Source organism: Eretmochelys imbricata, chromosome 25 (assembly GCF_965152235.1).
Source record: "Eretmochelys imbricata isolate rEreImb1 chromosome 25, rEreImb1.hap1, whole genome shotgun sequence".
Classification (NCBI taxonomy): domain Eukaryota; kingdom Metazoa; phylum Chordata; order Testudines; family Cheloniidae; genus Eretmochelys; species Eretmochelys imbricata.
The window spans coordinates 12,773,765-12,787,269 of NC_135596.1; the positions used below are offsets into that span (position 1 = coordinate 12,773,765).

At 63.3% G+C, this 13,505-nt stretch overlaps 1 protein-coding gene across 1 annotated transcript in view; it reads right to left on the minus strand.

Annotated features, from left to right (window-relative positions):
• Window positions 1-3,923: 3,923 nt before the first annotated feature.
• The window catches only part of CBARP (CACN subunit beta associated regulatory protein), a 41,275-nt gene continuing 31,693 nt past the window's right edge, over window positions 3,924-13,505 (minus strand). Inside the window, exons 3-10 of the mRNA XM_077805478.1 lie at window positions 12,472-12,617; window positions 10,888-10,949; window positions 9,927-10,092; window positions 9,049-9,223; window positions 8,651-8,803; window positions 7,539-7,746; window positions 6,604-6,787; window positions 3,924-5,052 (exon numbers count right to left, since the gene is read on the minus strand). Coding sequence (XP_077661604.1) covers window positions 3,924-5,052; window positions 6,604-6,787; window positions 7,539-7,746; window positions 8,651-8,803; window positions 9,049-9,223; window positions 9,927-10,092; window positions 10,888-10,949; window positions 12,472-12,617 — 2,223 coding nt within the window. The remainder of the gene's footprint in view (window positions 5,053-6,603; window positions 6,788-7,538; window positions 7,747-8,650; window positions 8,804-9,048; window positions 9,224-9,926; window positions 10,093-10,887; window positions 10,950-12,471; window positions 12,618-13,505) is intronic.

Genomic DNA, 13,505 nt, shown 5'->3' on the forward strand with positions numbered 1-13,505 from the left:
GGTCAGCAGCTCTCTGCTTCCTGTCAGGCCAGTGACTGTCCAGGCCTGAGCCGGGATAGAGACAAATCTCTCCTCTCAGGCTTCCTCCTTGGGAGAAAAGCCCATAGCACAAGACTAACAGTGGGTCTGTGCTGGGGTGGCTGTGGCAGGTAGGGCCCCAGCTCAGCCCGAGCTCCTCAAGTAGAATGCACCCCACTGGATGCTGCGAGCCTAGGGGAATGCCCTGCGGCTGCTCTTGCTGCCAACGCTGCCCTGAGCCAGCTGCAGGGGGCAGCGGTGCTGCTGAATCCTTGAGGGCCTAGGGCTCTCCCCATATAAGGGATGGGGCAGCAGGTCCCTGAAATCAGCTTTTGCTGCAGCAGCCAGGCCTGGCCCTCCCTCTACCTGCTCTTCACAGGAATCCTGCTCATCTACCCTGCGCCTTGCATGATGGGCCTGCTGCCGGGTCTAGTGCAGCGGTTCTCAACCCTGTTTTGATGGGGTCGCCAGGGCTGGCCTTTGGCCCTCTCAGGGAGGCTTGGGTGGGCTCAGGCTTTAGTCTCCCATCCTGGGGTTGTGCAGTAATTTTTGTTGTAAGAAGGGAGTTGTGGTGCAATGAAATTTGAGAACCCCTGGTCTAGCGAACTGTAAATAGTCCTCCATACCCCCTGTTCTTTACAGGTGCTGGTGGCCTGTGTCCAAGTCCATCCTCTTGCAGGAGAAGTCTCCATTCGTTCACACAATGGATGACTTTAGGCTTCCGCTGCCTCAGCTGAGTCCCATCCCCACCCTCCGGCTTCTGTCAACAGCTGCCCTGCCTGTGCCAGGGGGTTGGTGCTGGGCACACCCTGCCACTGCTCATCTATCTCCTGCTGTGGTGCTCACCAGTCGCCAGCTTCTTGGAGAGGGCAGCCCCTTCCCCAGGCCCGGGGAGCTAGGCCCAACTCATCCTGGACCCACAGTGGAGTGCCCAGCGTTCACCCCCAGCCCTGGAAGGAGCTGTCAGCCCCTGAGCCTCGCTGGGCTCCGTTCCAACAGTTGCAACGGGCCAGGCTGGGTTGTCCTTAGAAAGGCAGGTTCAGCCAGTGCCGAGGCCTTGGCCAGGGGCCTTGGGCCCCCTTTGCAGGAGCGGAAGCTGCTACCTGCCTGCAAGGATTGCTTCCAATGCTGGTGTTTTCTGCTCTGGAAGGGGTCACTGGGGCGAGGGGACATGCATGTCCTAGTTTCTGCAGGCTGGAAGGGCCTGGGGTGCTCAGCCAGGCTGACCCCCGGAGCATAGGCCAGAGCGCCTTCTCCAGGAGCCCTGCTTTTGGCCCAGGAATTTGGGGTTGGGCTAAAATAGGTCTTTTGGAAGGAGCCCTCCTGTCGGGTTTAAAGGGCCAAAGTCACTGTGCCATCATTCTCTCCAGGGCACTGGGGCATGCCCAAATCAGAACAGCCCCCACTTGGTACTGGGGTAAATGATAGCAAGAGCAAATGGACCCTCCATGCTGAAAAGTTCCAGGGGCCCCAAGCAAGACTCACCCTCCTTGCTGTCAAAGCCTGGCACTTTAGTCCTAGCTCGGCTGCCTCTGCCACCAGCTCCCTGCTGTGGGAGCCTGCCTGGTGCCCATCCTGCTGCCCAGGAGGCCCCTGGAGCATGGTCCCAATGGGGGGGCTGGCCCTGGCTGCATCGGGGGAGCTGACAGAAGGAGCTTAGGCAATAACAAAGCAGGGCAAACTCTCGACACTTGGTCTTTATAGGTTGAAAAAGGCAGAGTTGTGGTTTCATGTTAGTGCTTTGGACAGACTCTGCAGAGGAACGACCCAGCCTCTTTGATCACATGCAAATGTCGAAGCGCAGCCAGGAACGGGGGTGACAAGAGCACCAAGATGGGGGGGAGGGCAGGATACGAATGTGGCTGGCATCTCCTCCCCCACACCCCACCCTGCCCCTCCCCCTCCCCTGCGCTGACCGAGTCTTTCGGATAACAAAGCTTTTTGCTTCTCATCCTTTGATACATGAACAAAACCCCATAAAAAGCGGAACCTGCCCCCCCATGGAGCAGCAAATCCATCCAGTTCTATAAAAATCAATAAATAATAAATAAAAGCCCATCACTTTGCTCCCTGGGGGAGAACTGGGGGGAGCCAGGTTTAGGGGGAGAGCAGTTCAAGGAGAAGCAGGAGGGGGGGTGTTGGCTTTCCAGGTATAAAGTTGTTGGGGGGTGAAGGGGAGTTAGGAGATCTGACTCCCCCTTTGCCCCATCTTGCCACCAGCCCCACAAGGCATGCTAGATCTAGGCCCTTCTCCCACTTGGGCCCAGTAATATAGGGAAGGAGAAAGGAGGAGCCAGTTAGTTTTTTGGGGGATGGGGAGTAAGCATTTTCCCCCCCCCTCCCCCCGGGAAACTGATACCTGGGGATAGGCTCCAGTTCCAGGCCATCCCAGGAGCCACCCCGCCCCATGGCACTGTGTGAGTGTCCATCCCACCCTCAATTTGGCACCTGGAGAATGAGATTTTTCTAGCAGCAGTTGCTGAAGGGCCTGTCCAGTTGGAAGCCTCAGCTTCTCCCCGCTTCCCGACCCAGGGGACGCAGCCCGGGGCAGATACTCATTCCAGCCGGGGCCCTGGTTACCCTCTGTGTGGGGGTACCGGGGGCAGAGCTGCGGAGCGAGGCTCCTTCAGCCTCACTCCTCACTGGTTTTGGTGCGGTCCCCCCTCTTGCCCCTCCCCGCCAGGCCCTTGGCCTGGTTCAGTCTCAGTCCCAGGAGGGAAGTGAGTGACACCTGCCACCATCTCCTGCTGGCCCCTTGATTCTGCTTGGGACCTGGCCTCCCATCCAACTGCCCCACTGCTCCTTCCTCCCCTTTGGACCATCATCTCCTGGGCCCCCTCTCTAGCTGCTCCATGTACCCCCTGTCCCGTAGGTTCCAGCACCAGAGCTTCAAGCCAAGAGCCCATGAGCCCTGCCCTGGGTCGAGATGTCCCCAGGGTGGGAAGAGGGAAGTAACTGGCACAAGGGGGCAGCAGCTTTCCCAGGCCTCAAACCTCCCCCACCCCCCTAATGCGTTGCTGCCCCCAGCAATGCCTCCCTCCGGGAGAAACTTTGGAGCTGCCCTCCACCTCCTTCAGTGGCCCATCTCCACTCCCAGCACCGCGGATCCCAGCCCCGATCCCTTCTTTGCGAGGACGATTCCGGACAGAGACGTTATTGCTTGTAAAAAATCAGAGAGAGAGAGAGGAGGGTGGGGGGCGTGGGGTGTGCAGGGGAGGGGGCCATGCCCCAGGACTGGGGGGGAGGGAGGTGTCATATGTGCTACACAGCTCTACGGCGTGAGGTAAGAGTTTGGGGGGTTATTAGTACAAGTCCCTTAAAATCAACCTCCTGGCCGTGGAAGAGTCGCCTGCTTTGGCAAACACTCCTCGCCTCTGTAACAACCCCTTCCGGCTGCCAGGCCTGCATGGGGGCAGGGGCTGCTTCACTGGGGATCCCCCCCAGGACCCTGCCCTTGTGACAGGTGTGCCTGGGTGGATCTGTGCCCCCTGGAACCCACCCACATTGCAGGTGGGTCTGGGAGGATCTGTGCCCCCCTGGACCCTGTGGCGGGTACATCTGGGTGGATCTGTGCCCCCCTGGATCCCGCCCACGGGCGGGTACCTCTGTACAGATCTGCGCCCTTCAAAGCCCTTGAATGCAATGGGTACATCCAAGTAGACCCCCCACTCCAGACTCAAACAGGGCGGGCTGAGCCTGCCCTCTGCCCTGGACCGTTCCAAGGCGACAGGAACGTCCAGGCGGAGCCCGATCCCCTCGAACCGGGCGCGTCTGTCCGAGCAGATCCACACCCCCCTGTCGCCGTTCGAATGCCCTGAACGTGCTGGCAGTGCCAGCTGTGGAAGGGGTTGAAGCCCTGAAGCCTGACTCAGTGGATGAGTGAGCTCGGTCTGCTCTCCCGCCCCCTAGACGGGGCTGTGGTCGGGAGAGGCCACGGCCACCAGACGCTCCGGACTCTCTCTCGATTTTCTCAAGTGCCCGTACAGCCTGTCCTCGAGCCCCCCCATGATCTTGTCCATCAGCTCAGCCCCTAGGGGCTGGGGCCCACAGTTTGGGCCCTGGCCATCGCCAGGGCAATCTTCGTCGTAGGGATCGGAAGCCAGCTTGAGGTCGCCAGCCAGTTCGGGCGGCTCCTCCTCGATCACCTGGATCTTGGCGTCGGCGTCGGGCACGGCAGAGCCGTCCCCGGCCTCGCCCGCCGCCTCGGTGCTGACGACGCGGGGCCGGGTGCCGTGGTAGCGGCTGTCCGGAGGGTAGCTGAGGCTGCCTCCCCGGCGCAGCGGGGTCCGGTGGCGCTCCAGGGCAGGGGGGTAGCGCACACCGGGGTCGCTGTGCTGCTTGGAACGCTGCCACTGCTTGCGCAGGTGGGCGCGGGAGCGGTGCTTGGCACGCAGGGGCGAGTCGTCGAACTGCGGGTCGTGACGGACGAAGGCGTTGAAGAGGGCGTCCGTCTTCTCGTCGATGCTGTAGTCCCGCCGGGGCAGCGCATCCCGGGCTAGGAAGATCTGCCCATAGGGGGACCGGGCCAGGGGGCTGTGGGGCGGCGGCCCCCCCACCGCCCCCTCTTCCTCCTCCTCTTCCTCGGGCTCGTGCCCCTCAAAGCTCTCAAAGATGGTGCCCTTGCGTCCGGCGCTGGTGAAACAGATGCGCTTCTCCGAGGCCGTCTGGCCCTTGGGATGCCCGTCCTCACCCGCCCGGCTCGGCGCCTCAATGGAGGCGTAGCCACTGTCCATCTGCAGCAGCTTGCGTGTGCCCGGCTCTGCTTCCGCGCTCTCCTGCCTGGGCCGGGCCCACGGCCACTCGTCCAGGCCCTCGGCTTCCTCCAGGGAAGAGGGGAAGGCGGGGATGCCACCCCCGGCCGAGCAGACGCTGTCGCCCCCGTCGCTGCGCACGGAGTCCCGGTCGTTGCTCTGCTCGGACGAGGCGCACCGCTCCAGGGAGGCCCGCAGGCTCCAGATGTCGTGGTAGATGGTCTGCTGCTCCGTGCTGGGCGCCCTGGGGACGCTGCCCCCGCCCGCCTCTGCTGGCTCTAACCTGGGGGCAGAACCCACGAATGTTATAGCACCGGCAGGGCAGAGGGGCTGCCCTGGGAAGCAGCACGCAGACGCGGGACCAGCATTGGGCTGGCACCAACTCTGCACCGGCCTGGCGCCTTACGGAGACATTTTCATTTCTTACCATCCAACTGCAAGTCCTTGCAACCAGAAATTCCCACCCCTCTTGGTCCCCACACACCTACTGCCAGCCCCCTTTCCCTCTGTCCTGATCCCCATCTCCCCCCACCCCGCCTTCCCCCCTCAGCATCCCCAGCTCCCTTCCCTTTCTGACCCTGCTGCCCCGTCCAGGCCTAGGCAGAGGGTAAAGGTTGCCCTGGGTATCCCTCCAGCTGACCCTGAGGCTTAGGTGCAGCAGGAGATGGCCCCAATCCCACGACTGTTCTGGCCACGCTGGGGCGGGACTGGCTCTCCGCTACGCAGCTCCATGTGCCAACATTTAGCCTGGCAAAGGGAGTGACTGTCTCTGCCCTGCTTGGCCCTGATGGCACTAAGAGCACCAGGGGGCAGTCACCCAGGGGGAGGGGCTGGATGAGCCCCTCTGCCCCAGCAAGACAGGGCTTGGGGTGGGTGTCCGGCTCCAACCTCCTGCTGCCCCCCCTGTGCTGGCCAGGGTCCCTTTCCTTGCCAAGCCCATTCCCCTGCCCTGCACCCAGAATGGCACCTCCCAGGCAGCTGCTGCCCCAGAGCTGTTGAGGGAGAATTCCAGGGCTCCCTGGGTGGATTGGGGGCCTCACCGCCAGACCTACAGAGGGCCTGTCGTGGGGCGACACTGGCCCTTGAAGCAATAAGAGGCCAGTGCACCTGTGACTGATAAGCCCCCTCCCAGCCGCTGCAGGTGGGCCAAGCAAAGGAGGAGGCGGGCCTGGGCAGATGGGAGGAGCCCAGCAAAGGGGTAGACGTCCAGCAGAGGGGCTGGCCTGCTGCCCAGCCCCGAGAGCTGCAGAACCAGAGCCCGGGGGCTGGCAAGGAGTCATGAGATTGGCCACTCTGAGGGAGATGGGCTGGAGGAGGGGGCGGGAGGTGCTGGAACAAGGGCAGAGAGGAACAGGACACCGAGCGCTGAGGGACACCCAGGTGAGGGAACCTGGAAGTGATGGCCCTGGAGCAGGGGTGTGGAAAATCGTGGTATCTTCCGCTGCTTTACTGTGCGACCTGGGAGGGCGGTTTTACCGTGAGCACCCTCCAGACAATTGGACATGCCTGTAAATAAAATATGCCCAGGGTGCAACTTTGCATGGGACATTGAGAGACTGAGTGCTTGTTATGGCTGAAATGAGGGGAAACTGAGGCAGGTGCTCCTGTCATGCCAGAGGGTGCCTGAAGTGTGTGGGGGGGGGGGGAGCCCTGTGACAAGGCCCTTCCAAAAGGGAGTGTGAATGTGGCTGAAATCTCTCTCGACCTATGACCTGGTTTCCTGGGGGTGGGAATGTCCCCTTCATTGACATCTGGGAATGAGACAACCCATCCCACCCCCTGGCCTTGTGCCCCGACCCAGCCATCCCTATCCCCTCTATCTACTGAAAAATACCTGCCGAGAGAGGGTGGGGGGCTGGAGGGGGATGGCAGGAAGGGCCCAGCCATGGGGCGGAAGGCTATGTCGTCTGTCCGGGCAATGTACTGGATGATGCCAGTCTGATGGGCGTCTCTGTCCTCCTGCTCCATGCTCTCGCTCGCCGCCCGCTGCCTCTGGAACTGACGCCGCTTGGGTGAGCCTGAAAGGCAGGCAAAGGCAAGGGGGGGATGTTAGGGGGGAGCGCCAGGAGAGGGGGGGCTAAGGCGGTGGGGATGTCATTAGAAGGCATAATGGGCTCTGGGTCATTTTTGCTGCGTTCGCTGGCCATTTCCAGGGATCACCTCACTGCTCTAATCCTACTGCCCCTACCCCGAGCACCTCCCATGGCAAATATGGGGTTCCCGCCCTGGGCATGCTGGGTAACAGACCCCGCCCAGGCTAACCGCTCTGACCCCTCTGGACAGGCTGATCTCCTCCGGCTTGTTCACTTGCCTTCACTAATGCGGCAGGGACCCAGCTGGGGCAGATCAGAACTGGCCTCCGTGGAGCCTCGGCGGATTTACACCTGCTGAAGATCTGGCCCGTGTCTGACAGGTCACAGGGGGCGAGACCCACCTTGCTCTCCCCAGGGCCCCGGCGAGGCTGTGGGGTCCACTCCCGACGGCGGAGGTGGCCTTAGACAGAACCACCTGGCAGTGACCTGGAGACGTTCCCACGGGGCCCCAGGGGATGGGAGCTGGGCAGACGGGCTCATGGGGCACAGAAGCGAGCTCCCCTGCCGCTGGGTCCGCCGGCCCCTGTGTCTGGCAGCTGCCTGGGAGAAGCTAAAGGCTCAGTGGAGCCCCTGAGTTTGGATTCAACTGGATGGGGGATGGGCGGCCCCACCTCCTGGGTCCAGGACTGACCCTCCCTCCCACGAGGATTTGCGGGGGTGGGGGTGGGGCACCTACCTCTGGTTTCCAGGCTGGATGCCCGCTGGTTGCTCTCAATCTTCCACTTCTTGATCTTGAAGTAGGGGCTGGTGCCCTCGAGGCTGGCGTGACGCCGCAGGCGGGTGAAGAACTGCAGCACGGTGCCCTGGGCAGGGGGTGGCGGGGGCTCCCCGGGTCCGGGGCCGCCCGCGCCGGTGCCTTTCCCACTCCTGGCGGCCCCTTCAAACTGGGAGCGGGGGAAGGGGAGGGCCAGAGGGAGGGGGAGGAGTGACTCCTGGGGGTGGGTGCCGCAGAGAGCGATTGGAGGCGACGGGGCGGCAAGGAGCCAGGCACGGCACAGCGGACACGCACAATGCCAGGGCTGCCTGCCGGCCGGCCGGCCAGCCATGAACAATGCCCTCAGAGCTCGCGCCTGCCCCGTCCTGCTCCCAGAGCGCGCTGGGCACAGGACCCTGCCACCCCGCATGGGCCTACAGAGGGGAGTGGGAGGCAGAGCCCATATTGGTCTATTCCCAGCTCCCCTCAGCGCCAGCAAAAGGGTCTTAGCTCACCATGCTACGGAGTGAGGGTCCCCCAGTGTGACGGGGGAGGGGCATACACTGCGATAAAGACTGGGACAGTCCCACAACATTCAGGCTGCGTGGGTGGGGGCTACCCCAACTAAAGCCCCTGACTCCCAAAGACCATCAAAGTGCTTAACTCTGTACATAACTATAGAAATGCAGCCACCTCTGGGGAGGGAGGGGGCCAGGCAGGGCCCAGCACAACAGGCAGGAGGAGGAGGGAGCTGGCCAAGGGCTCCCCCTCATGGGGCCTGCGGGGCATTGGCTTTTCCTGGGCTGGTTCCACACTCGCCCCCTTCCCTGTTCTCCAGCTGGGACAGGGAAGAGTTGAGCTCGACCTGCCTGGGATCCGCAGCCGAGGGGAGTGGCACCCGGTGCTTGGCCTGCTAAGTCACCCCTCCAGGGCACGCTGAGTCTGTGTGGGGTGCAAAGGGGCTGAGAGAGTCCCCACCCCCACCACTTCCAACCTCCTGCCCCCACTCCCCCTGCCATTCACTCCCCCCTGCTCCCCCAGCACCCACGGGTGCTGTGATCTCTCTCCCAGTCCATGGGGGGCGGGGGACTCACCGAAGGGCTCTCCCCAGAGGAGGAGGAGATGGATGGGCTGGCTTCGGCGAAACTGGTGTCCACGGTGGAGTTGTAGGTGTCGCCAGGCAGGGCGGAACTGGGGCACATGGTGTGGGCGGTCAGGGCTGTCTGGGGCAGGGTGTCCCCCGCGGGCTGTGGGATGGAGACACAGAGAAACCACTGAGGGGTGAGAGGGCAGAAGCTGGGGTGGGACTGGCCTGTCTTTGCCTCCAAGGTGCCTCCTACCCCATGACAGGAGAGGCCGTCTCTGCCCCCAGAGCTCCCCGTCTCCTTCCCCCACCGGGAGGGCTCTCACTGCCCCTAGAGCCCCCCTCCTGCCCCCTGGGAGGGGCAGTCTCTGCCCCCGGGGGCGAGTGCTGGCCCCAGCCCCGGCTCACCTGGAAGATGGCGAGGCTGGGCTTGGCCGGGGGCAGGCGGGGCGACATGGCCAGGCTGTTCTCGGTCGACTCGCACTCGTGGATGGTGATGATCCTCAGAGCGGGCGGCGGGACGTGGAGGTGGGTCAGCCGGGCGTTCTTGAGATGGTGGAAATCCCCCTCGGTCAGCGTGTACCTGCCACGGGGGGCACCAGGTGATGGGGAGTTGCCAGAGCCAGCCCCCTGCTCCCAACGCTACCCGCAGCCCCCCGGGCCTACTGGTCCACATGCCAGGACCCTCCCCATGATCCATCCTCCTGACGCCAGCCCAGGGCCCAACCTGAGGCGCCTGCCCAGCCTCGTCCCTCGTCGGCCCAGCTCCTCAGCCTGCCCCACGGAGCAGGGGCATGGGCTGAGCCATCCAGCTAGGCGATAGACTCACGCCCACGTTGCAGGGGGCACTGGGTCAGTGCCCATCTGGGGGCCCTGCACTTCCTCCCCTGCCCTGCCCCGTACCGCCCCCACATACCCTTCCCTCACCCCAACCCTGACACATAGTCCCCCACCCCCTTACCCCAAACCTGACCCATAACCCACCCTTTCCACTCCTCCCGTTCCCCATCCCCCCACCCCAACCCTGACCCATAGTCCCCCATTCCCTTACGCCAAACCTGACCCATATCCCACCCCTTCCATTCCTCCCCTCCCCATCCCATCCCCCCCACCTTTCCCTCACCCCCAACCCTGACCCATATTCCCACACTCCTTCCCCCCACGCCCATACCCCCACACCCCCTTACCCCAAACCGGACCCACATCATTCACTCCTGCCCTCCCCCCAGCCTTTACCCCCTCCCTCTCCCCGCTGCACCCCTCTGCCCCTCCCCCCCTTCCCATACCTCCTCCCCTTCTCCTGGGTCTTCTTGCTCTGCTCGAAGAGCGCGGCCTCGTTGAAGGAGACCCGGCGCCCGGTGGAGGAGCTGGACGAGAGGAAACGCTCCGTCTCCACATCCCGGTAGCTGGAGGCCGACAGGCAGTCGGGGTCGTCCACCTTGATGGTGATCTCTGTGCAGACGGGGGAGCAGAAGTTCAGCCCCCCATCTCACCAGGCAGGGGGGTGGCGGGGGAACCCCCTCTGGTGGGCACAGGGCCGCCTGGTTCAGCAGCCTGGCAGCCCCGCGGCTGTGGGGCAGTGGGATGTAGAGAAAAAGGGGGCGAGAGCCTGGCAGCCCCCGACCCACAGGGCTGAAGCAGCACAAGCCAGTGCCAACTGCTGGGAGGCTGGTGTGTGACACCAGCCCCTGGGCTGAGATTCGGCAAACTTGCTCCACCCAGGGGCGTTCAGGGAGCCCGTAGGCCAGCGCCCTCAGGCCCCAGCCAGCCACTGGAGGGGACAGGCTCAGGGTCTCCTGCCCCTGGCTATGGAAGCCAGCAGGGGGGTGTCGGCAGGGGGCTGGGCAGAGCCCAGCCAATATGTGTGCCCGGTCCGGCCCTTCCCAGCAGGGGGCACCGCTCCACCGTGGCGGGTATTTAGTAACAGTGCCAGGCAGCTGAGTGGAGTGAACAGCCCCCATGGCTCGGCCCCGGTGGCGGGGCTGCAGGGGGAGGCATGAAGCACCCCAGCGACTTTCGGGTGGCAGCTCCTGGGGCTCCCCCACCCCAGTCCTTCAGTGCCATGGATAGGGGCAGCCAAAGCCCCCTACACCCCGTCTCCCCCGCAGTGAACAGCAGGTATATTTACACGTGATGGGGGTTGAGATGTAGGGAAACGGTCTCCATGACAACGCATAGCCAGCCCTAGCGACCATCTCCATGGGCAGGGCTGGGGCTGGCCGGGCTCGGGGGCTGTGGGGCGCTCACCTTGCGGAGGCTGAGAGTCATCCAGGTACGTGGTGTTGGTTTTCTCAGGGTCATCACTGGCTCTGCAAAGGGAGAGGGAGAGACAGACGCATGGGGAGGGACAGAGAGATGGACAGAGGGAGCAGGGCCCAGAGAGGGGAGGGAGCAAAGGATGGATGGAAAGGAGAGATGGGTTATTCTCAGTGTCCCTCACCCCGCAGGCCAGTGGTGCAAGGGGCTGCTTAGCCACGCAGGTCCCTCCAATCACGCCCCCCCCCCACCATGCACACACAGGCAGGGAGCCAGACACCGGGCCACATGCCCCGTTGGCAGGGGAGTGGGTGCTGGTTTATGCACAGTCACAGACTGGTGCCCTCAGTACAGCTCCCACGCCAGTCTCCAGGGCACATCCGTGCTCTCACACCTGTGCCATATATCGCACGCCCCCACACCTGTGCCAGTCCATTCAGCTCACACCCCAACACCTCTGCTGGTCCATACCATGTGCAAAAACACCACCAGCCCGCCCAGTGCACACCTACCCCATTGCCGGTCTGCACAACACCCCCAAACTGGTCCATTCCGGCACACACCTGGCATGCTCATTCCACCCCACAGCAGGCCGTAGAATGTGCTGGTCCGTACATTGCACACACATTCCGGTCTGTAGGGCACACACCCCCACACCGGCCCATATGGCACACACCCACACACATGCTCCAGTCTACACAGGCATTATGTACACATCTCCATGCACGGGGTCTTAGGACTGGATTCTGGAGTCCAGCTGTCCCTGGGAGGGGAGGGGGAAGCTATTCTGGGGCATCTCACTTTGGTAGCCCTGGGGGTCTCTCATCCCAGGAGCCAGTGGGAGATTTCAGGCCTTTGCTAAGGGATTTAATCTGTATTAGGAAAACCCAGCTGTCTCTGGGATGGCTGTGGACCATGGGAACTGGGCTGGTACAGGGCATGGCGCAGAGCTGCGGGCAGGGACTGGGTGGATGCAGGGAACTGGGGTGCTGGGCTGGGTACAGGGCTCATGCACGGGGGTGCAGGGTCAGGTGCAGAGCCGGCTGAGGGGCAGAGCGGAAACACAGGAGGCACCTGGATTGGGGACTGGATGCAGTGCAGGTGTATGGGTCCAGGATGCTAGGCTGGGTGTAGGGGATGAGAGTTGAGGTCAGTGCAGGGGCACAAGGGTGCCAGCTTGGGTGCAGCGACAGGCTCTGGGCTCAATGGACAGCTCAGCATGGGCCTTGGCTTCAAGCCGTTGGCAGCTGGGAGAGGCACTTTCCCCGTCTCTCCGACTCAGAGGCCAGGGCTGTTTGTCACTGGGCGAAATGGAGCTGCTAATCAAGGGAATTAAATTCTTCTACTCCACTGGCATCTCCGCAGCCATGGTGGATCCTGATCATAAGCCCCTTCGTTCGCACTGTTTTATGGTAATGCTGTTGCTGAACTCAGATGTCTGGACCATATGGGACCCCTGCTACCGAGCTCCCAGCTATGCCAGCCCCGGCCTCTCCCAGCAGGGGCACTGTAGGGACCGAGGCAGACGGGCTCCGGGGGTTGTGGGTGGTGCAGCGCTTGGCAGAGCCCCCCTACCTGGAGTGCCTGTGGTCCGTCTCGCAGCACCGGCGGCAGATAATCAGGATCCCGGACAGCAGGACCAAGGTCCCTCCGATGAAGATGGAGAGCAGCACGAGGAGCAGCACATACCCATCTTGCGTGTTCACCTCGCCGGGCACTGTCTGTGGGCAGAGCAGACTGAGCTACGGGGCCGGTGCACTCCCACCGGCGGTGCGGGGCAGCCCTGCACAGGGGCTTTCCCTTGGGCTCAGGCAGGCGCCTCCCCAATGGCTGCATGGTAAAGGCATTCACAGGCTTGGGGCACGCGAGGGTAGCAGGGCCCACGCTCTGACAGCTGGCACAGACAGCTCCTCGCCCCCCTCCCAGCTGGCCAGCAGTGGGCCCTCGTGAAACACGCCTGTGGCACGAGCCGATGGCAGCGTGCGTGGAGGGGACTCCTGGGGGCAGCCGGGAAGGCAGAGCAGAGGCCCATCTCTGGCAGTGTCCAGTCCTCGCTGGCCGTGCATGAACCATTGTGCATTGAGCTGCTTACGGGAGGCATCTCTTCCTCCCCCAGGGACTTGGAGGCTGGTTTATCCCCCATACTGAGAAAGCCCCAGTTTGCTCCACCACCTTCCCCCGCAGAACCTGGCATGTTTGCTCCATAGAGCGATGGCTGCTATTTCCCAGGGGTCTCATCCACTGATCCCCGCTCCCAGGTGCCAAAGTCTCCCTCCGCCACCGGACTGCAGCCAGGACACTCCTAGGAAACAGTGACTCCTCCCTGGCCAGAGTCTCACCCCAGCCACGAACCTGGCAGCCCTCACTTGACCTGACTTCACCCCGATGATCCCTACTGACCTCCCTTTACTCCTTGGCCCCCATGTGCCCTCCTGGGAACGGAGTCTGACTGGACCTCACCTGGGATGAAATTCCCTCCCATATCCTCTGGAACCAGCCAAGGACACGCATGCACTGAGGGCAGGCAGCATGCAGTGGGGTGGGGAGGGGAGGGGAGGGGAGGGGCACGGACTCTGGATAGGCCCTTCAGTAGCCCCTGCCAGCCTGTG